At 42.7% G+C, this 25084-nt stretch overlaps 1 protein-coding gene across 7 annotated transcripts in view; it reads left to right on the top strand.

Annotated features, from left to right (window-relative positions):
• Positions 1–25084, top strand: part of LOC142486593 (uncharacterized) — a 330856-nt gene that overhangs the window by 269578 nt on the left and 36194 nt on the right. For all 7 annotated transcript variants that reach the window (XM_075585175.1, XM_075585174.1, XM_075585178.1 and 4 more), the window contains 3 exons: positions 567–659; positions 2365–2436; positions 21169–21222. In XM_075585175.1, coding sequence (XP_075441290.1) covers positions 567–659; positions 2365–2436; positions 21169–21222 — 219 coding nt within the window. The remainder of the gene's footprint in view (positions 1–566; positions 660–2364; positions 2437–21168; positions 21223–25084) is intronic.

Here is a 25084-nt window from a genome sequence, read left to right on the forward strand (position 1 = left end):
GTGTGCAGGCTTATATTAATTGTAAGGAAGAGAATGAGGATTTTTATACAGTACAAGGTTTGAAGGAAAAACTCAGGGAAATTGTAGCAGCTGCAGAGGTGTGGTACAGATATGTTTCATCACTAACCATGCTTGTAGATTACACAGATGTCCTCTATAGTGGAAATGGAGACATTCTTCCCTCCTTCTCCAGCACACATCGCACATTCTTCCAAGTTCTCCGATACAAGGTGTGAATGACAAAGGCCAGTACAGGTAGTCCTCGTTATCCAATGCTTCACTTTACAACGAATGGCATATCCAATGCTTTACAATGCCTCCCTTTGGGCCGTTTTTCGAAGCCGGAATGCGTTATCCAACGCTCACCGCCACTGATTAACATGGGACTCACTTTACTATGGTTTCACTATCCAATGCAACTTCAAGACCGGATTCCGTTGGATAACCGAGGACTGCCTGTATGGTCATTCAGACTCATATTCAGCAAAGTGCATACGCAAACACAAATTATTAATAATACTAATAATAATCACAATAATAAAATGTAATCTTCACTCTATTTGCAGTTTCATTGTGCGACCGAAGTATGGATACAGAAAAAGGATGGATTGAATACATATTTGCCACCTGTGTTTTGCTGGGTGTTGGGATAGGAATAGGTAAGGGTGTTCCAATCATATAATAATATTACCCTCTGTAGTGGAACTCATCTCTCATTCAGATAAGTCCAATAGTAATACAGCACTACAATAACACATCCCTTCCACGGTTTCATGAACAACGTGGGTTTCATTATACATTTTATCATATTCTCGGTATTGGAGATATCAGATACAGTACTGTACATTTATAATAGTTTGTGTTTCTGTAATATAAACCAGTGGAGAAATCATTACATTTTTTCCCGGTACATTATGACTCAGAAGTACAGGAGAAAATTCATACACAATTTACAAATGCACTTATTTTATCATGACGATCATAATTCAGCTAGAATTTCCCATGTGAAACCTTGCTCCTGTTAAGTGATACAAGCCATGCGCCCAGCTTCAGAACCGAGTGTTGGGGAACTAAACTGATACTAGGACAGTCATTAATAACAAGTTCCTGCCTGCAAAACCTCAGGAAACAGAATGATCAAACAAAAAACGGGGGAGTAACATGGCGGCGGGGGAGTAACACGGCGGTGGGGGAGTAACATGGTGGCAGGGGAGTAACACGGCATCGGGGGAGTAACACAGCAGCGGCGGAGTAACATGGCAGCACACCCCAGGAAGAAGATTCCTCTGTGGGATCGAAACATCAGATTTTTGTGTCTGTTACAATACAATTCTTTATACACTTACCTCTGAGTGCTGCCTCTCTTTGCTGTTCTGCTGCCCTGCTGGATGGTAACATACTCTTTGCATTATTTATGGGACTAGCACCAGCCTTATTTTGATTACAACGTTGGAGTGCTTGCTGTTTTTCTTACACACACACACGACCCCCCCCCCACCCAACCTCACATAGGGTGTCCTTGAGTGTCTCAAGCTCTGGCTACATGTCTGAATGTGGTGCGTACCTGCTGGCAACAGGAGGGCCTAAGTCTCCCGCAGTGACATGGGGGACAACAGGACAGGTTTCTGGGGTTGTGCCTTCGTTCGCCTCAATGGTGCAGCGCCTCCATCTCCTGCAGGCCCCAGGTATATGGGGTGGAATCCCTTACAGCATAATTTCCCTCCAAGGGACGAGAGATTCCAGTCTCACACACTGTCACTTTAAAATCAGGACTCTTTATTTGCCCTTTCAGCAGCAGCAGCTTACAGGTACAGGCAGTCGCTCTCAGCCGGCTGTCTCCCTTCAGGATGTCCCCCTGACTCCATTCTGGGCCTAGGGCACCCAGAGTGGGTCTAGCTCTTCCCCTGCCCCCTATGCAGAGCAGGAGGTATTTGGTCCACCTATGGCCTTATAGGTCTAACAGCTCCACTCCTCTCACTAGCTAGGAAGTGACACTGCCCTAAATAGCTTCAGCAAGCACCGCCCCTGTGTCTCTTGATTGGACACAGGGTCAGGTGACCTACCTTCACTGATTCAGTGCAATGTCTGAAGCAGGGAAAATCCATGAGTACTCCTGGCAAACCTGCCCTTACACAGGAATTACTGCCAGGAGAGCAGAAATATAGCCCAAACTACACAGGGCTACAAATATATATATATATATATAACAATCTAGGAAACATTTTTATATATATATATATATATATATATATAAGTGTTTCCTAGATTGTTATATACAATAGGTTTGGATGTTTCAAGAAGATTGTTATCAACCTATATGGCATAGGCCTGTATTAACCCTTATCTCTTGTTATTTGATCACAGACTACTTGAAACCCGATGCCCTGTTTTCAGCCATCTTTTCCGTTGGCATCTTGCTTGCAGTGGGGGCACTAGGTAAGAAGGGCTGATTGATTACAATTTCACATACTTTGCTTGGACCACTTAACCATACAGTAGTTTAAATACAAATGCAATGGGGCACCATGATGTGTAAATGCCTTATTAATCCATCTGTCAAGGAGCAGCAAAGAAGAACCTGGGCTAAGGAATACACCCCGAAGGATTGAGACAGGGCAAATGTTCTATCAGCCACTGATCTATCGATCCACGCACCAAATCCATCTCTATACCCAAATTCTCAGCTAGCGTTAAAGACCAACTTCCCAATAATCCTCGAGAGTCGCCTCACACAAACAGGCCCATACTTACTAAGCTGCCTTCTGTTATAAGGCACATTCAAATCTATACAGTGAAAAAGAAAAAATGTGATAGCGCTAAAGTTTAAACACCAATATGATAAATAATAAAATAATATCCTTTACATAAAGGTAGGCTGCCTGGTACCTACTGCTGGTACAAACAGATAACAACGTGAAAAAAGAAAAACCTGGCGCCAAATGTTCAAATGGTAAGTCCTGTGATCCTCAAAGAATCTGCACACATGCTTGACAGGCCATGGAACGAGAAAAAGAAAAACAAACACAAATCATAGCGTAACACTGCTGGGTAAATCAGTATAACACTAAGAAACATAAAACAGTGAGACTCCTAGTGACAGACTAAAAAATAAACAATTTATTAAAACTAGAACTATGTCATAAAATAAGCACTGAAACAAATGGAGAACAGCTGGTCGTCTGGTGATGGTAAAATCAAAACCCTACTTACAACAAGCAGGGTAATACGCGCGAGTGTGCCCGTACACTTAAAGGGACAGGGGCTGCTGTCTGGATGCCGGGGGCTAACAGAAAACTGGAAGCTCTGGATCAACTGCTCAATCCAAAAGTTCAATGCTATCCTCAGGGTGACTATGTCACCTGCCCTACGCGTTTCGTAGATGTGAATTTTCTTCCTATGGGGCTACCTGAGGAAGTAGATTCACATCTACGAAACGCGTGGCGTGCAGAGACAGCCTGTGAACCAGGAGGAGGTAGTAAGGGGAGCTGGCCACATGTGCTGTTGGGCTGTGCACCCTGAAGACCAGCCTCCATCACTGGCACGGTTCCTGTACACCACAGAAGGGATTTCGGGTGAGAGCACCGGCGGAGCAGAGCTTACACTCTGCCAGGACTACCCCCTGCGCCGAGAGGACACTGTTGTTACATCGCCTGTTATTACCCTGCTTGTTGTAAGTAGGGTTTTGATTTTACCATCACCGGACGACCAGCTGTTCTCCATTTCTTTCAGTGCTTATTTTATGACATAGTTCTAGTTTTAATAAATTGTTTATTTTTTAGTCTGTCACTAGGAGTCTCACTGTTTTATGATTTACTCAGCAGTGTTACGCTATGATTTGTGTTTGTTTTTCTTTTTCTCGTTCAATGGCCTGTCAAGCATGTGTGCAGATTCTTTGAGGATCACAGGACTTACCATTTGAACATTTGGCGCCAGGTTTTTGTTTTTTCACATTCAAATCCATGGTATGTAGAATGTCTTTGTCACGCCTGTATGCTCGCAGACCTGGCAAGATCCCAGTACTGAGGTGGAAACGGTATGACACCACACACCCACAGCAGTGGGAGCAAGCCCGGAGTGTGGTATAGCGTTGCTGGGCCTGTAATAGAAGTTGTTGTTATACTTGCAACGCTTGGAGGTGTCCGTGAGAATAGTCGTGTCTGTTTGCCAAAGTTCAGGAGTCCAGAGAGTAGAGTCGTCAGAGGATAAGCCAGGTCCTAGGAAGCCAGAGGGTAGCGAGGTAGAGTTCGTAGCAGGGTTCAAGGGATACCAGAGAGCAGAATAGTCCAAGACAAGCAGGGGTCAAAAGCCAAGGAAATCCAAGGTAAACACAGGAGCAGGATACAGCAGGGACACAGAGGGAGCACAGCATAGGTCAGGTACAGTGGCGACACTATTAATTCTAACACGGCCGTCACCGCGGTTAAAAAACACCGCGGGCACCGCGCGGCAGCACCCCGCCACGAACCGGGAAGGTTCGCGGCCGCTTTCCAGTGCCCCGGGTGCTTTAAATAGAAAGCACCATAGCGCATTTCTATTGCGGCGCGGGATAGACCGGGCAACGTGCAGGGAGCGCGCATGCAACTTTTAACAACATGCCCGTCACATGCCCGGCCAGCTCCCGTCTTTTGTGAGACTAAGCTGTGCCGCAGCAGTACACACAGGGAAACAGGAACTAGGCAGAGCGAGGAATAAGTGGACAGACATGGGTAATAAAGGAGGGAACACCAATAGGAAAGAGGGGAGGAGTAGAGAGAGAAGTGGGAGACAAACGGGATAGGTCAGGGAGAGAAGAGGAGGAGACAGAAGGGGCAGTCAGGGGAATGGCCTTCAGGGTTTGGGAGGCGGAGACATGACAGCCTGGATAAGAGGAGCATGTGCGCGCGCCCTCTGTAAGCTGGGGATGCGCACGCACAGGCTGCAGCATGGAGACAACCCGCAAGGAGCAAGGGGAGGCAGCAGAAAGAGCACCAAGGCCAGGGAAGGGCCGCGCACGTGCGCCCTCCGAGGGCAGAGGAGACGCACGTACCGGATGCACCAGGGAGATGGTCCGCAGGGAATGAAAGGAGGGGGCAGACGGGTCACGGCGCCCAGAGGAGGAGCATGCACACATGCCCTCCGTGAGTTGAGGGGGCGTACGTACAGGCCGCATCACTAGGCACGCGGAGCACCGCGCCATGGGCACCACGCTGGGACCAGGTAAGGGAGAGGAGGAAAGGGCTGGTAAAGGCAATGCGGGCACCGCGGGAGAGAGGGAGCGAGGGGCATCATAGCAGGGGCTCAGGGACCATGTGGGTATGCAGACCTGCGGGGTACGCGCTGCGGTAAAGGGAGAGAGGTAGAAGGCAAAGGAGAAGAGTGGGAAGGAGCAGAGGGAGTGACAGGAGAAGGGAGAGAGGGACCAGGAGGGGAAGGAATCCCCTGAATCGTCACAGTATCCCCCCTTGAGGATCAATCTCCGAGTGATCCAACCACGGTTTAAGGGGGAATTTCTGGTGGAATTGGGAGAGCAATCTCGGGGCATGGACATGATGTGCAGGTACCCAAGAACGTTTTTCAGGGCCGTAGCCCTTCCAGTGTACCAAAAATTGAAGCCTATCTTTGGACCAAAGTGAGTCAATGAGCGACTGTATCTCGTACTCCTGTTGGCCCAAGGTGGAGACTGGATTGGGTTTCCGAGAGGCATCGGGAAAATGGGGGCTGGAAAAATATTTTTTTAAGGAGGGAGATGTGGAACACCGATGGAACCTTCATGGTGGGAGGAAGATCGAGATGATAGGCCACCGGGTTGACCTTCTCCAAAATTTTGAATGGTCCCAGGAATCTAGGAGCCAATTTGGGTGATGGAGTCTTGAGTGTAATATTTTTGGAGGACAGTCATACCAGATCGCCAGGTTTGAAGGAAGGACCCCTCTGACGATGACGGTCGGCCTTGGTTTTCTGTTTGGTAACCGCAGACTATAAGGTCTTGCGGATCCTTTTCCATGATTCTTGTAGATTGGCGATATGAGAGTCAGCTGCAGGAACACCTGAAGGAGCAGGTGAGAGGGGAAGGCTGCTGGGATGAAAGCCACAGTTATAAAGAAGGGTGACTCCTGAGTAGATTCGTTTTTCAGAGAATTTATGGCGAATTCGGCCCATGGCAAAAGATCCACCCAGTTATCCTGTGAGTCAGATATGGAGCATCTTAGATACTGTTCGAGAATCTGGTTCATCCTTTCAGTCTGACCATTGGTTTGTGGATGGTATCCAGAGGAAAACAAGAGAGAGATACCCAGTCTTTGGGAGAAAGTCCACCAGAATTTTGAGATGAACTGAGACCCACGGTCCGAGGCAATAGAAATTGGAACGCCATGCAACCAGAAAATGTATTTGGAGAAGACATCAGCCAACGTGGCAGAATTAGGAAGACCCTTGAGGGGGGTGAAGTGTGCCTGTTTAGCGAACCTGTCTACTACGACCAGAATGGTGTTCATCCCTTTGGAAACGGGTAGTTCAACAATGAAGTCCATCGAAATGTGTTTCCAGGGTTGCTCCGAAATGGGAAGTGGTAAAAGAAGTCCAGAAGGTTTATGATGAAGAGTCTTACTCTGGGCACATACAGGACAAGCGGTGGTAAATTTGAGAATGTCTTGATTCATCTTGGGCCACCAAAAGGTCCGTTTAATGAGTTCAGCTGTCCTTTTGAAGCCTGGATGGCCAACTGCTCTCGAGGAATGACCCCAAAGTAACACTTTATGGCGAAAGCGTGGAGCTGAGTAAAGGCGTCCTTCTGGTACCCTGAACCTGCTGGGAATATGGGCTTGAGCCTTGTTGATCTCGTCCAACACATCGAAGTTGTTAGCGGAAATTATCACTTCGCAGGAAGGATAGGCTCCGTGATTTCCTTAGCTTCCGTCTCAGTGGCGAACTGACGAGAAAGGGCGTCCGCTTTAACATTTTTGGTACCAGGAATATATGAGATGGTGTAGTTGAAGCGGGAAAAGAAGAGTGACCAGTGAGCTTGGCGGGAACCCAAATTTTTGTGGTCCGTGAAAATAGCGATTGGTTCTTTGGAACCCTCCAAAAGATGTCTCCATTCTTGAAGATCCAGGGGGAGGGAAGGGAGCAGGATCGTCAGGAACACCCAGAAAGAAACATATAAATACAGATCATGGTGTGGTATGAAAATACATATGAGTCAGAAATCCGGAAATGCTTGGCTCTTATGAATAACCTACTTACAAGATGTAAGATTTAAACCAGCGTTTGTATAGGTAAAGATGAATATACTGGCTCTTCTATTTGGGATCGCAGACTGCAGCAGACTGGTAGTTTAAATGGTATGCCTGCTGGGACCTTCACTTTCACAGTACAGCAATCGCATTCATTCAGAGAAGAGAGGAAAACATAGGGTTTCACCAGGTAACACCAATTTTATCGTAGTAGCATAAAACATATGTACTCACAATATATAATGTGAACACAGTCACATAAAGGTATCTTTTAGGGCAGCGGCGGCTTGGCAGATGGGAAAAGCGAAATCCATACGTTTTGTGAGGGAATCAGTGTATATTCCCTGGAAGGTTGAGAGTTTTTTCAGTTTCACCACTTATATTTATAATTTTTTTAGACCACCTGCACTGTGTTAAAGCGCCACTCTAAATCACTGGGTTTCACGTCCATTCTTGAAGAGCCAGTTAATGGCCAAAAGTTCATGGTTACCGACATCATAGTTCCTTTCGGCCACTGAGAACTTCCGCAAAAAAAACCCACAAGGGTGAAGTTTCTCTTGAGGGGAAGTCCTCTGGGAAAGAACTGCACCAGCTCCTACGTCCAAGGCGTCGACCTCCAAAGTGAAGGGGAGGGAGGTATCCGGATGACGAAGGATGGGAGCAGAAACGAACGCCTTCTTGAGTGTCTCAAAGGCGGAAATGGCCTCAGGTGACCAGGATGAGACGTCGGCGCCCTTCTTGGTCAGTGCGGTGATGGGGAGAGCAATAGAAGAAAAAATTTTGATGAATTTTCTGTAATAATTGGCAAAGCCAATAAAACGCTGCACAGCCTTGAGTGAATTAGGGAGCGGCCAGTCGAGGACCGCCTTCAGCTTCTCTGGATCCATGGAGAAACCTTGGCTGGAGATGATATAGCCTAGGAAGGCAGTAGAAGCCTGGTGGAGCAGACATTTCTCCATCTTGGCATACTGGGCCACTGGAGAGGCAGAATACCGGACCAATCAATGCGTGGATTGTGGAGTTGAAGCCAAGGTAATCCAAAAATAATTTGCACGGAAGGAGAGTGAAAAATATCGAAGATATTTACCTCCTTATGACCATCAGCCAGGGTCAGGGTAAGAGGAATAGACTCCCAAATGATAAACGCCGGTTGGAGGGGCCGTCCGTCGATGGCCTCGAGGCCAATAGGGCTCTTCCTTCTGACCATGGGAATTTGATTCTCCAATGCGAACTGCTGGTCCAGGAAATTACCACCCAATCCTGAATCGACGAAAGCTTCAAACTTTACGAGAAGGTTAGGGCCCTCCAACGTGGCTGGAAGCATACATTTCTTTGGGAGCTTCGGAAGGAGAAGGGCAAGGAAAGACAGTACCCAGTAAAAGCCCCTCTACCTTTTCTGGGTGCGCCCGTTTCCCGGCTTCAAGGGACAATTCTGGAGACGATGTTCCACAGAGGCACAGTAGAAACACAGCCTGTTCTGGCGACGTTGCGCTCTCTCGGTTGCCTGGAGTTGTTGACTGCCGACCTGCATTGGTTCCGGCGCCTCCAGGGCCAGGAGAGAAGTAGTGGGCGACCTGTTAGAAACAACAGAAGAAGAAGAACGGGTACAGTGTCTTTCGTGCAGTCGCTTCTGCGTACGCTGATTCATGCGTACGCACAGGGTGATTAACTCTTCCAGGGACGTAGGCCGGGCATGAGTTGCAAGATCGTATTTCTACGTATCTGTGAGTCCGTGAAAAGTATGCAGCGGCGAGAGCCTCATCTTTCCATAGTACTTCGGCGGCCAGCGTACGGAACTTGATGACGTATTTGGCAGCTGCTCTTCGGCCCTGAGAAATGTGAAAAAAAGAGAAGGCGGCTGTCTCACGCCGTGCAGGAGTGTCAAAGAAAAGTTGAAATTCACGTCTAAATAATGGGTAGTCTTGTGTTACTTCACCCTTGCGCTCCCATAGGGGGAGGCCCAGGCAAGAGCGTCTCCGGTGAGCAGGTCGTGTATATATATGTAGAAACAAAAAAGTAAAAACCGGGCGCTTCTTAAACTAAAATGAAACAATATATAGTCTATACAGTGACAGTGACAGTGATATATAAATTTTAAATTTTAAATATGTATCATATGATATGACAAATAACCTCCACCAATAACAGTGAATACAATAGTGATGTGAAATACAATAAATAAAGATAAAAAGCAGCTCTACACCCTTTAAACGGACTGTCCAGGTCCAGGTAGATCTTTTGGTAGGTTGGTATTTGAGTGGAGCGCTGTGTGTCTCGTGAATATGAAAGAAAAAGATATATATAATGGTGCAGATAGTATAAACAAATAAAGTCTCAAGATAACTCTGCAATGGTGTTACTCACAATTGACAATGTCAATATAAGGCGTATCAGAGACACTTCTCTCTCTGATAGGAGCCCTTTAATGGATACCCCCTCAGAGTGGTGTCTTGATGACGTGTCAGGAAGCTTGTTGGTGGTCAGGGTTTTACTCCCAAGGTTTGTATAAAAAAGAGAGAGAGAACGCACAATAGTATAGTATGGTCTAAAATAGTGTATTAGCAGCAATGAATAGACATATGCATGATGCACTCACATTTCCAAAATGTTTTACGTTCGAGGGAGAGTATTGCTGGTTGTAGAGAGTGCCGGTGTCTTCAGGAGCGGCAGAGCACTTCCGCGTGTATCACATGTGTCCGCGTCACGTCCTGTGACGTCTCGGGTTGGGGCGGAAGAAGCTGCCCTGCGTGTCTGTCTCCGTGCCAGCACCTAGCTCCAATGGTCTCTCCAGCTCAGTCACCTCCCACAGTAGATCGATTCTACGCGTTTCGCTGTGGCTTCTTCAGGAATCGGATTTGGTGAACCCCATGTGTCCCTCCTTATATTTATAGTCCATGATCAAATACAGATGGCCAATCAGGGGGTACAATACAATGATTGCCAATCAGTATATGTATTGAAGCATTGGCTAAGGAGGTGTGTTTACAATATCACAATACAATATTAAATAAATACAGACAGGCTCTCATTTGCTAATACAATCAGAGATTATTGCAAAATATACACTCAAATAACTTAATATACTTTAATATGTTTTAATCAAATATGAAATAATAATAATAAAAATGATAAAATATAGTATAAACGGCGCTGGAGGAGGTGGAAGTCTAAATTGGATGAGGAGATAAACAAAATTAGATGCATATAAATTGCATTAAAATTGACATTTCTAAAAAAAAATTACTAAAATGTTCAGAGCATTAAAAGTAGAATGTAAAAAATGAAAAAAATGAAAAATGAAACTTATTTAAAATGGTTATATCAAGAAGGCGCCAATGTCTATATCAACATTGAGACCCTTTGGATTTAGGGTCTGCATTTTGTGAATCCAAAATGTTTCCCTTTTAGCTAGTGTATTTAATCTATTGCCCCCTCTCCAATGTGTCGGGACATGCTCTATACCTTTAAAAGTTAAAAATTTGGGATTTGATTGGTGATGTAGACTAAAATGCTTAGAGACATTGTGTGTTAATATACCCTTCTTGATATTTAAAAGATGCTCTAAAATCCGTACTTTAAGAGGCCTTGAGGTACGTCCTATGTATTGGAGACCGCAAGGACATTCTAAAATATAGATAACGAAATCTGTTTTACAATTGATATACCCCTCAATTTTAAAAATTTCACCAGTGATGTTTGATTTAAAACTGATTTTGTCTTTATCTTTATTAATACATGCTTTGCATGTATAACAGCCATAGAAGCCTTTGGGTTTATCTAGCCATGAGTGTGTCTCTTCAGATTTCTTTCTAAAGAATGTTGTTGGTGCTAGCCTACTCTTAAGATTGGGTGCTTTTTTAAAAATGACAACAGGTTTATCTGGTATGTGTTCTTTTAAAACTGCATCGTTTTTTAAAATATGCCAGTGTCTTCCTATAATCTGCTTGATTTGTGATGCTTCTCTATTGTATTGTGTGAGGAAAGCTACATTAAAATTTATATTTTGTGTTATATTTTTTTCCTTTGTGCTTAATATTTCTTTACGGTCTATATCATCCGCTCTTTTGACAGCTTTATTTATAGTCTTCTGATTGTATTTTCTTTCTTTAAATTTGTTTAGAAGAATCTCTGATTGTTCGTGATATATATTATCTTCTGTGCAATTTCTTTTAATTCGTCTTAGCTGTCCATATGGGATATTACGGATCCATTCCGGATTGTGGCAGCTACTCTCTAGTATGAAGTTATTACTATCTACCTTTTTGAAAAAGGTTTTGGTTTTTATTGTATTGTTTTCCACATAAATTGATAAATCTAGAAATTCTAACTCTTCTTTACTCCAATTGGTAGTGAATTTGAGATTTCTTGTATTTTCTCCCATATGTGTGAAAAAAACTTCAAGTTCCTCTATGCTGCCTCTCCATATGAACAGAATATCATCTATAAAACGATTCCATGAGACCAAGTTTGCACCAAATTTCTGGTTGGACCAGATGTAATCGTCCTCCCAGACTCCCATAAAAAGGTTCGCATAACTTGGTGCAAACTTGGTCCCCATTGCGGTTCCTTGTTTTTGCAAATAATATCTATTATTAAACCAGAAATAATTCTTCTCCAGGATGAAGGATATAGATTCAAGCAGAAAGTTGATCTGTTCATCCTTCATCTCAATATCTTTTCTTAATATACTGTCAATAGCTTTTAACCCATCTGAGTGTACAATGGAAGTATACAGGGATGTGACATCCGCTGTTACCAAAATGTATTCCTCACTCCATTTAATATTATCTAAAATGTTTATCACATCTGTTGTATCTTTTACATAGGATTTGAGAGTACTGACATATTTTTGTAGATGACAGTCAATATAGTGTGATAAATTACTTGTTAAAGACTCTATACCTGATATAATTGGTCGGCCTGGTGGGTTTATTGGATCCTTATGTATCTTAGGGAGAAGGTAGAATAGCGGGAGTTTTGCATTTTCATTCCAGAGATATTTATATTCTCCTTCATTTAGGATTCCCTGTTCTTTTCCTTTGATTAATAATACTTTCAGGTCGTTGGAGAAACGCTTTGTTGGATTATCCTTTAATACTAAATATGTGTTTGTATCTCCTAAGATTCTATTGGCTTCTCCCTCATAATAAATACGATCCATAATAACAACTCCCCCACCTTTATCTGCCTGTTTAATAACAATATTTTCATTCACAGTTAAGTCTTCTAATGCTTCCCTTTCTTTTTTTGTTAAATTATGTTTAAATTTTGTAGGCTGTTGTGTCAAAAGATTAAAATCATTAAGTACCATTTGATAAAATACTTCTAAAAAATGACCTTTTTCATGACTAGGATAAAAAGTAGATTTTGGTTTCAGTGCAGTATGTTTAAAATTGTATAGTGGTAAAGTGAAATAAGGCGCAAACAAATAAAAAGTGAACACTGATAATAAGTGACTAATCAAAATCTTAAATAGGTGATAATGTGATAAAATTTAAATCAATACAGCTTCACCCCCTGCTCTGGAACCCACAGGAAGGGGTAGTCTTCACTCTTCCCCCACAGTAACAGCAAAACACACAAAATCCACGGGGAGCATGGGGAGGAAACAAAAATAAATTTAAGTGCAGCAAAAAAAGGCAACGTGGAAAAAAGCCTTCAAATGACTTGGCTCTAATGAATTAACTACTTACAAGATGTAAGAGTCAAATAGGCAGGGTTGACTCAAACAGTCACAGGTAAGTGGATGATGCAGTTGTCATCAGAGTGGATCGGGTCCCCAGGATCACGTACCCCAATGTTGAGAGAAAAACTGGCATAGCACAGGACTCCTGAGGAAGAAAGCAGTTGCTTTTGAAACGCGTAGAGTGGGAGTTTTCATTCAGACCGGAGCATACAGCAGAGAAGTTGCAGGAAGATCCAGCACTCACCGCGCGACGAACCCAGAAGTGACGTCAGACGCCAGTCGGAGCAGTGTAACAGCTGACCGGGGGCTGAGGCAGAGGAGTGGGGGAACGTTGCAGGACGGTGAGCCAGCTGGCTAAAATCTTCCTACACTAATGCAGTGTGATATGCCCGTATTTTATTGTTAGAATGTGAGTATAATATTTTATTGTTATAAAGCTATTTTATCTCGAGTGATCTGTGCTATGCCAGTTTTTCTCTCAACATTGGGGTACGTGATCCTGGGGACCCGATCCACTCTGATGACAACTGCATCATCCACTTACCTGTGACTGTTTGAGTCAACCCTGCCTATTTGACTCTTACATCTTGTAAGTAGTTAATTCATTAGAGCCAAGTCATTTGAAGGCTTTTTTCCACGTTGCCTTTTTTTGCTGCACTTAAATTTATTTTTGTTTCCTCCCCATGCTCCCCGTGGATTTTGTATGTTTAAAATTGTCATTGGTTCTGTTTAAGGGTAATTGTTCGTTCGTATTACTAATTTCTCTCTTAATTGATGTTTGATTTAAAAAATGTCTTTGTACGGTAAGTTTCCTTAAAAACAAATTAGCATCAATAAAAAGTTTAAAATTATTTGGACCAACAGTGGGTGCAAACGTGAGACCCTTTGAAATAACATTTTGTTGAAATTCAGTTAAAATTAGTTTACTTAAGTTAAAAATGTTCTTTGTATTTTTGTTGTCAATTTTATTTAATATGTTTCGTCGTCTTCCTCTTCCTCCTCCTCTTTTTCCTCTATTCTTCTCTTTTTTATTTCCACAGGGGATTTGTCTACCTCTAGTGGAGAGAAGCGATTCTGTGTTGCCCACAAATCTGTGGACCTCCCTATCCCTAAAAAATTGGCCTGTGCTGGTTCTGAGATGTTGTGTCGTTTTAATGTATTGTTTTTAGAACTCTTTACTACTGTGTCTTTATGACGAATAGTATCTTCTCTTTTTTGTAGGGGTTTCTGATATTTGGAGTGTGGGTGTGTCATAGGTATTTTATTTGAAGTGCTTGCTATAGCATTCTCCTCTCTGTGTGTAATGTTTTCTCTCTTTGAATTGTCTATTTTGTTTGGTTCAGGATGATAGATTTTATCAGCATTTCTTTTAGTGTTCCAATTATATTTTGTACCTTTGGCATAGTCATCTTCATCCCTTTTGTATTTAATTTGTTTGTTAGTCACTAGATTATTTTCAAGGGATTCTAACCTTTTTTGTAGTGTGATATCATTTTCTTTAAATACAGGATGATTCATCAGGGGTTCTATAGTATCTTTTATAATGCTGATTTCCTTGTCCAAAATAGCTAATTTCTTTTGATGTTGGGATATAATGAGTTTCATGAGTTCCTGCGATGCATTGTCTAGGATATTGTCCCATGAACTCATGAATGCCATATCATCAAGATCAAAAGATGGTTTTTTCTTAAATCTTAGACCTCTTGGGATAAGTTTGTTGGATATATATTGGTCTAAAAAAAGTGTATCTATCCATTTCCTTGTGTCCTTAAATAACAATGCTTCCAATTTGGTAAATTCCCTATTCAAAATTTCTCTTTCACTCAATTGCATAGAATTTGCTTGTGGAAGAGAAAAATCCAATTTTAAATTTCGTTGTTGTCTTCTAGTGAAGACATTGGAGTTTGTACCCTCCATTTCACAATATAAGATGCAGCCTCAGGTTTTATGAACAAAGATATGTAGAAACAAAAAAGTAAAAACCGGGCGCTTCTTAAACTAAAATGAAACAATATATAGTCTATACAGTGACAGTGACAGTGATATATAAATTTTAAATTTTAAATATGTATCATATGATATGACAAATAACCTCCACCAATAACAGTGAATACAATAGTGATGTGAAATACAATAAATAAAGATAAAAAGCAGCTCTACACCCTCTACACCCTTTAAACGGACTGTCCAGGTCCAGGTACCTTCTCCCTAAGATACATAAGGATCCAATAAACCCACCAGGCCGACCAATTATATCAGGTATAGAGTCTTTAACAAGTAATTTATCACACTATATTGACTGTCATCTACAAAAATATGTCAGTACTCTCAAATCCTATGTAAAAGATACAACAGATGTGATAAACATTTTAGATAATATTAAATGGAGTGAGGAATACATTTTGGTAACAGCGGATGTCACATCCCTGTATACTTCCATTGTACACTCAGATGGGTTAAAAGCTATTGACAGTATATTAAGAAAAGATATTGAGATGAAGGATGAACAGATCAACTTTCTGCTTGAATCTATATCCTTCATCCTGGAGAAGAATTATTTCTGGTTTAATAATAGATATTATTTGCAAAAACAAGGAACCGCAATGGGGACCAAGTTTGCACCAAGTTATGCGAACCTTTTTATGGGAGTCTGGGAGGACGATTACATCTGGTCCAACCAGAAATTTGGTGCAAACTTGGTCTCATGGAATCGTTTTATAGATGATATTCTGTTCATATGGAGAGGCAGCATAGAGGAACTTGAAGTTTTTTTCACACATATGGGAGAAAATACAAGAAATCTCAAATTCACTACCAATTGGAGTAAAGAAGAGTTAGAATTTCTAGATTTATCAATTTATGTGGAAAACAATACAATAAAAACCAAAACCTTTTTCAAAAAGGTAGATAGTAATAACTTCATACTAGAGAGTAGCTGCCACAATCCGGAATGGATCCGTAATATCCCATATGGACAGCTAAGACGAATTAAAAGAAATTGCACAGAAGATAATATATATCACGAACAATCAGAGATTCTTCTAAACAAATTTAAAGAAAGAAAATACAATCAGAAGACTATAAATAAAGCTGTCAAAAGAGCGGATGATATAGACCGTAAAGAAATATTAAGCACAAAGGAAAAAAATATAACACAAAATATAAATTTTAATGTAGCTTTCCTCACACAATACAATAGAGAAGCATCACAAATCAAGCAGATTATAGGAAGACACTGGCATATTTTAAAAAACGATGCAGTTTTAAAAGAACACATACCAGATAAACCTGTTGTCATTTTTAAAAAAGCACCCAATCTTAAGAGTAGGCTAGCACCAACAACATTCTTTAGAAAGAAATCTGAAGAGACACACTCATGGCTAGATAAACCCAAAGGCTTCTATGGCTGTTATACATGCAAAGCATGTATTAATAAAGATAAAGACAAAATCAGTTTTAAATCAAACATCACTGGTGAAATTTTTAAAATTGAGGGGTATATCAATTGTAAAACAGATTTCGTTATCTATATTTTAGAATGTCCTTGCGGTCTCCAATACATAGGACGTACCTCAAGGCCTCTTAAAGTACGGATTTTAGAGCATCTTTTAAATATCAAGAAGGGTATATTAACACACAATGTCTCTAAGCATTTTAGTCTACATCACCAATCAAATCCCAAATTTTTAACTTTTAAAGGTATAGAGCATGTCCCGACACATTGGAGAGGGGGCAATAGATTAAATACACTAGCTAAAAGGGAAACATTTTGGATTCACAAAATGCAGACCCTAAATCCAAAGGGTCTCAATGTTGATATAGACATTGGCGCCTTCTTGATATAACCATTTTAAATAAGTTTCATTTTTCATTTTTTTCATTTTTTACATTCTACTTTTAATGCTCTGAACATTTTAGTAAATTTTTTTTAGAAATGTCAATTTTAATGCAATTTATATGCATCTAATTTTGTTTATCTCCTCATCCAATTTAGACTTCCACCTCCTCCAGCGCCGTTTATACTATATTTTATCATTTTTATTATTATTATTTCATATTTGATTAAAACATATTAAAGTATATTAAGTTATTTGAGTGTATATTTTGCAATAATCTCTGATTGTATTAGCAAATGAGAGCCTGTCTGTATTTATTTAATATTGTATTGTGATATTGTAAACACACCTCCTTAGCCAATGCTTTAATACATATACTGATTGGCAATCATTGTATTGTACCCCCTGATTGGCCATCTGTATTTGATCATGGACTATAAATATAAGGAGGGACACATGGGGTTCACCAAATCCGATTCCTGAAGAAGCCACAGCGAAACGCGTAGAATCGATCTACTGTGGGAGGTGACTGAGCTGGAGAGACCATTGGAGCTAGGTGCTGGCACGGAGACGGACACGCAGGGCAGCTTCTTCCGCCCCAACCCGAGACGTCACAGGACGTGACGCGGACACATGTGATACACGCGGAAGTGCTCTGCCGCTCCTGAAGACACCGGCACTCTCTACAACCAGCAATACTCTCCCTCGAACGTAAAACATTTTGGAAATGTGAGTGCATCATGCATATGTCTATTCATTGCTGCTAATACACTATTTTAGACCATACTATACTATTGTGCGTTCTCTCTCTCTTTTTTATACAAACCTTGGGAGTAAAACCCTGACCACCAACAAGCTTCCTGACACGTCATCAAGACACCACTCTGAGGGGGTATCCATTAAAGGGCTCCTATCAGAGAGAGAAGTGTCTCTGATACGCCTTATATTGACATTGTCAATTGTGAGTAACACCATTGCAGAGTTATCTTGAGACTTTATTTGTTTATACTATCTGCACCATTATATATATCTTTTTCTTTCATATTCACGAGACACACAGCGCTCCACTCAAATACCAACCTACCACGTGTATATATATGCCATTTTAGCACGACCAGTGGGAAACAGGGAAGGGGACATCTCAAACTGCACCTCACATTGGTTTAAGAAACCGCGGCAGGCGAGGGGGTCCCCATCATAGCGATTTGGAGAGGGAATCCGTGGGCCCGGACTGGCGTAGGTGGTAGCCACTATTGGCGTAGAAGCCATGGAACCCTCCTGAAGGGACCGGTTAGCCAGTTGCTGAGAGACAGTGGATAGCTGATTGTTAAACTGTAAGGCCTCAATGGAAATACTTGTACCCACCTCAGGGGGGTCTGCGTTTTTTGGGCTCTGCATAATGTCACGCCTGTATGCCCACAGACCTGGCAAGACCCCAGTACTGAGGTGGGAACGGTATGACACCACACACCCACAGCAGTGGGAGCAAGCCTGGAGTGTGGTATAGCGTTGCTGGGCCTGTAATAGAAGTTGTTGTTATACTTGCAACGCTTGAGGGTGTACATGAGAATAGTCGTGTCCGTTTGCTAAAGTTCAGGAGTCCAGAGAGTAGGGTCATCAGAGGATAAGCCAGGTCCTAGGAAGCCAGAGGGTAGCGAGGTAAAGTTCGTAGCAGGGTTCAAGGGATACCAGAGAGCAGAATAGTCCAAGACAAGCAGGGTTCAAAAGCCAGGGAAATCCAAGGTAAACACAGGAACAGGATACAGCAGGGACACAGAGGGAGCACAGCATAGGTCAGGTACACACAGGGAAACATGAACTATGCAGAGCGAGGAAGAAGTGGACAGACAGGGGTAATAAAGGAGGGTACACCAATAGGAAAGAGGGGAGGAGTATAGAGAGAAGTGGGAGACAAACAGGATAGGTCAGGGAGAGAAGAGGAGGAGGCAGAAGGGGCAGTCAGGGGAATGGCCTGCAGGGTTTGGGAGGCGGAGACATGACAGCCAGGATAAGAGGAGCGTGTGTGCGCACCCTCTGTAAGCTGGGGATGCGCACGCACAGGCTGCAGCATGGAGATGACCCGCAAGGAGCAAGGGGAGGCAGCAGAAGGAGCACCAAGGCCAGGGAAGGGCTGCGCGCGCGCGCCCTCCGAGGGCAGAGGAGATGCACGTACCGGATGCACCAGGGAGATGGTCCGCAGGGAACGAGAGGAGGGGGCAGATGGGTCACGGCGCCCAGAGGAGGAGCATGCACGCGCGCCCTCCGTGAGTTGAAGGGGCGCACGCACAGGCCGCGTCACTAGGCGTGCGGAGCGCCGCGCCATGGGCACCACGCTGGGACCAGGTAAGGGAGAGGAGGAAAGGGCTGGTAAAGGCAATGGGGGCACCGAGGGAGGGAGGGAGCGAGGGGCATCATAGCAGGGGCTCAGGGACCGCGTGGGTATGCGAGACCTGCGGGGTATGCGCTGCGGTAAAGGAAGAGAGGTAGATGTCAAAGGAGAAAAGTGGGAAGGAGCAGAGGGAGTGACAGGAGAAGGGAGAGAGGGACCAGGAGGGGAAGGAATCCCCTGAGTCGTCACAGTCTTCTTGTCATGGAAGGTGCCTTATTGCACAAAACTGATAAGTAAATATAACCCACAGTCCCTCACCACATCCTGTCTCTTACACCTCTGCGACATCGCAAGAATATTCTCCATTTCTATCCCTTTCATATAAACCCCAATTAGGCAGCGCTCCATCCGCTCACACTGGCAGTAAATGGCGCTACATCTGCACCGTAAACCTGTTCATTAGTTTATATTAGAGCAGTGCTAGTCCTGAAAAAAAAAATTCTGATTAAGTCGGGCCTGTTATATTGAGAGGTTGTGTGCAAACTTTATTTGAATAATCGCATATTGCACACACAATTGTTGTGAGCATCTAAATCCGTGGGTTAACTTGAAAATTGGCATGCTAAAATGATTCCAACTTTACACATGTAATTTTGCCTTTGTATCCTGGAGTATATAACTGGGTATAGCTACAGAAGGAGGATTATTATAGAAACTTCTTCTCACACAGAATTACATCCCTCTACCTTTGTTCAGTGAGAGTTGCTGCATCTGCTCACTCACAATATTATCGTTATGCCAAAAGAATAAGAGTAATGTGAGAATTAGGGCTTTATAATGACATTTCGTATTAATAATACATATGTAAAGTGTGACAACCCGGACAGCAGAACACACAGGAGCAGATGGATACCCACCACAACTAAGCAAGAGCTACCCCCCACCCCATATGATAACACACAAGGGGGTAGGGGGGTACACCCAGGGGACGTGGGGGAACTTGCAGAGAGAACTATACCAGGAAGAAGGGGCTCAAAGAGCGTGGAGGGGACCCAGGAGCAAAGAGGGGTCAAGGAGCAAAGAAGGGTCCAGAAGGGAAGAGACAGTAGGCAGGCACAATTCCAGGCAAATGGGAAGTCAGACAGTCATAGGTCAATAACAGGAAATCCAGCAGTGAGGGAAGGGTCTAAATAACATAATAAGTCTAGCACAGAAACAGTTGAGCCTGGCAAGCAGCAACAAGACAGGAGAGTAACCTGTTACAGCAGCGATGAGCAAGAGAGCAACCTGTTGCAGCACCGTGGAGGAGGAGAGAACTTCCTGGACCTTTATAGTACAAAACCAGTAAGTGCTTCTGCAAAAACGGCAAAGCCTGGAAAACTGGAGTGGGTCAGAGTATTGCACCTGGGTTAAAGAAACAGCCGGGGAAAGCCGTCATGGACCATTTGGAAACGCAGTCGGGACATAACAAAGCCCTTATTAATCTCAATTCTCTTTAATGTTCTAAAATACAGATTTGCTTTTCTTATATTGTAATTTAGCTGAGTTCTAAGTGTTTTTTCCCTTTTATGCCATTTATTCCCTTTTATGCCTTTCACCCTCCTGCTTTGTTAAATAGTCCACATTTAAGAATTTATCTGGTTAAAAATGTAAAAATTAAAAATAGAGGCCAAAAACGATATAATAACTTTAAAATGGCACACAGGAATTACTTGGTATATTTCAAAAGGACCTGTATGGATGTCTGGATAATAATGTAATTGTTTGTAATACTGTATACTATGCTTGTAACATATTTTGTGTATTTTATGTATATAGATTTCTTAATAAAAAGCTTTGATAAACAAAAACAATAACTGACATTAGTTTGGTCCTAGGACTGACCCCTTAAACATGTCTCCAACATTATTTTGGTCCTAGGACTGACCCCTTAAACATGTCTCTAACATTAGTTTGGTCCTAGGACTGGCCCCTTAAACATGTCTTTAATATTAGTTTGGTCCTAGGACTGACCTCTTAAACATGTCTCTAACATTAATTTGGTCCTATGAAGGACTGACTCTTTAAACCTTGACTCCTAATTACATGTGTGTTTTATGTTTTCAGTGCTATATTTGATTCAGGAAGATGAGAAAGTGGAATCCTCTATGTCAATATCAGGTGAGAAAAAGATGGATACTCTCACTTCTAAGAGCCCTCTGCCATAATTTCATTGACCCTTTACGTGCGAAGGGCGAAGACATTTTGGAGCATTTGGTGCTAGTAATGTTCTAACCACAGTGACAATTATATTTCTAATATACACTTCGACAAATAATATATGCTCTATTTTTAGCAGAACTTATAGATTAAAATCATTTATTTGGTGCAAGGTTATTTCCTCCATATTACAGTCCAAATGCTTAATAAATGAAGTCAAGTGAGTATGAATTCATAAATATTTAATTCAATGTCACACTTGCACAATTAATATATCCTTGTGTTCCACACACTTAAAGCTACCAGAACATGTACACATTTTATATGTAAAGAAATGCTTCAGAGATATAGAAAAAGCTATAAACAGTGACGAACATATCTAACAGTAACAATACTATATATCTCTCCAGCATCACTATGGCATACACATTTTTATAAAATTAGATTTTTTTACCGCATATAATTTGTAAAACTAATCTTATTTCAGTGTTTTTTCCAAAGTTATACATGTTTGTAGGAAAAAGAAAAGAAAAAAAAAAGAAAAAAAGATAAACCGGCGCCTTACAAGTCCAATGTGATGACTAACAAAGTCCTATGGATGAAGGGTATTGTCCAAACAGTGGTTCAAGTGATACCAAATGATGAATATCCCTCCGTGGACAGGTGAATATGTGGAAATAAACACAAAGAAAATTATAGTGCAGTATGTCAATGAAATGCACACTAACACATGAACAAATCAAGACAAAACAATACTGACAAACAAGACTAACTAAACAAACAATAGCAAGGCTAAAATATGAATAAAAGCTATTTTAATGTAAAACAACATAAATGATGAGTGAGGGGGACTATGAGTGAACCAGGTCCAGATGGTGTAAAATCAGAGCTCTACTTACAAGATTCAAAACGTAAGTTAGCTGTAACAGACGTGCTCACCACAAACCTTGACCGGACCGCGGGGCTGAGGTGGGGAAAGATATACACCGACCTGAGACCACGAAGCCTGATCCGAGTTGCGAATTCCGTGGTCGTACGTAGCAGGGTCGGGACTGGAGAAGGCAGGATAATCCGTGGACAAGCCGGGGTCAGGATAGGAGAAGGCTGGGTAAACAATATCCATGCTGGGGTTTGGCAACAGGACGCTTGGGAGTAGATTTGCAGCAGTGAGCAGATTTGCAGCAGGTAACAACGATGCAGGCCTCTACAAGGAGAATATGCAGCAGGTATCCGGAAGCACCGATGCAGGCCTCTGCAGGAGAGAATAGGGGATCCAGTGCGTCAGCACAGAACAACACCCCCTAGCCGGGTACAGCTGTGAGTAGTGGAGACCACCGGGAGAAGGAGATTGCAGCAGGTAACAACGATGCAGGCCTCTACAAGGAGAATATGCAGCAGGTATCCGGAAGCACCGATGTAGGCCTCTGCAGGAGAGAATAGGGGATCCAGTGCGTCAGCACATAACAGCACCCCCTAGCCGGGTACAGCTGTGAGTAGTGGAGACCACTGGGAGCAGGAGATAGCAGCAGGTAACAACGATGCAGGCCTCTACAAGGAGAATATGCAGCAGGTATCCGGAAGCACCGATGTAGGCCTCTGCAGGACTGGAACAGGATACCAGGCACAAGAAGGCCTAGCAGGCCAACCACAGGCTGTGGCAAACACAGTACTAGAAAGTCTATGACCAGCAACTTCCTGGTGGGCGGGGCAGGAGTTAAGTAGAACAGACAGCCAATGAGAGAGAGCTGCACAGGAGGCAGCCTGAAGCAGGCTGCAGTTCAATAGCAGAAGCAGGTGATTCTGATTGCAGGTACAAGGGAAGGTTTTCCTACAAGCTGCAAGGTTCTGTAAGGACAAGGTTTCAGCAAAACCCAGGAGCGGATTCCTTACATTAGCATATGATTCAACATAGGAACAGCACGATTACTCCTGCTGGCTTTTGGCACCACGCCACTGGTAAGACCTGGAGGAGCACTCATCCACGGGACCCGCCCCCTAGTGACGGAGTATCTACCCAGAACAAGCAGGGAGCTGCACTCCCTGCTTGTTCTGGGTAGATACTCCGTCACTAGGGGGCGGGTCCCGTGGATGAGTGCTCCTCCAGTTTCCTCCGTTCACTGTTTACTCCGGCCGCGTCACTCAAGTCTCTCCTCCACAAATACAGCTCTAAAATGAAACTTCCCAACGCGTTTTGTGCGCATGCGCACTTCCTCAGGGGGACCTGGTTCACTCATAGTCCCCCTCACTCATCATTTATGTTGTTTTACATTAGATTAGTTTTTATTCATATTTTAGCCTTGCTATTGTTTGTTTAGTTAGTCTTGTTCGTCAGTATTGTTTTGTCTTGATTTGTTCATGTATGAGAGTGCATTTCATTGACATACTGCACTATAATTTTCTTTGTGTTTATTTCCACATATTCACCTGTCCACGGAGGAATATTCATCATTTGGTATCACTTGAACCACTGTTTGGTTCATCCATAGGACTTTGTTAGTCATCACATTGGACTTGTAAGGCGCCGATTTATCTTTTTTTCTTTGTATCTGTCATCTGATTGTACAATCAGTATCTACCAGGCAGCCTAGCCCAGTTTTAAGGGGCAGTTTATTTAGGGTCATTCACCCACTTAAAGTATCATTTAGCGCTGTTCACACCGTCTTTTTTTTTCCTTTTCATGATTCAGGACCTCAATCCCTTATTCTCCGCTCTTGAAATCTTGGTTGCCTGACTGAGAGTCATACCTGTCAAATGTAATCAGTATATTATATATATATATATATATATATATATATATTGTGACAAACGCCCTCTTTTGTAGTGCTGACGTCTGTCTGGGTTCTTCCCGACACAGTCTTCTAGGGTTAATTATACAAAAACAGGATCATGCAAAGTATTACGTTGCTTAACTCCGGCTTTTGCCTGTTTATTTTCATCCAAGTAAGGGACTGCAGCTTTAACATGTGTAGGCAGGAGGCACTCAGATGTTAACATTCAGCGGTTTACTCATATCAGTGTTATAGTATTTCCCACACTGTTACTTCAAGAAACAGAAACCAAATCATATAAACAAAATCCTATCCCATTCAGGGATCTAACTACACAGCAGAATCAGCCTCTCTAACTGCTGCTGGGCCAACTAACCTGGTTCCCCAGTTTAAAAGAAGGCCCTATCATTTAGGGTCACTAGATAAAGCATAGTCTTTTAGATACAGCAATAAAGATTTGTTTGTCTTATCTGTCGTGGTGGGAACTCGGTCCCAAGTGTCCAGGCTAATCCTCTGGTACTGTGATACTTGAAGGGGCCATCCACCCCGAACTGGATTCCGGGGAGTAGCGACACCCCCAGCCCCCAGGCTCTAAGGAGAGAGAGTGAAAAGCAAACCTCTCTGCTCTAAATACCTGTTCTAGTGATTAGGAGAGCAGGTGAGGGAGAACTAGACCCATTGTAATCTGTGGTCTGGATTTTCCATCCACCAGCCTGAGTAAATGTGAAGCTGTGGAATGGATCATTAACTATTCCTGCACTTTCTGACCTAAAATGGGGCAGAAAGCTGCCTAACATCTTTGGACTATGTCCCATATCCCCCTCCACAGCTCACACCTACTGGGGTGAGCGGCCATGGACCTCACTGGGGTGAGCGTCCTACCTGAAAAACTTGAGCTAACTCCTCAGTACAATATTAAACATTCACGACACAAATATTAACTGGTTTTTTTTTTCCCGCGGCAATTATGGACAATAGTTTTCATCATAAGAGACTATACTTGGCAAACATATTTTGTTGCTCTATATTAGGGAACTATTTTGAAAAATAAATGT

This window comes from Ascaphus truei, unplaced genomic scaffold, assembly GCF_040206685.1.
Source record: "Ascaphus truei isolate aAscTru1 unplaced genomic scaffold, aAscTru1.hap1 HAP1_SCAFFOLD_97, whole genome shotgun sequence".
Lineage (NCBI taxonomy): Eukaryota > Metazoa > Chordata > Amphibia > Anura > Ascaphidae > Ascaphus > Ascaphus truei.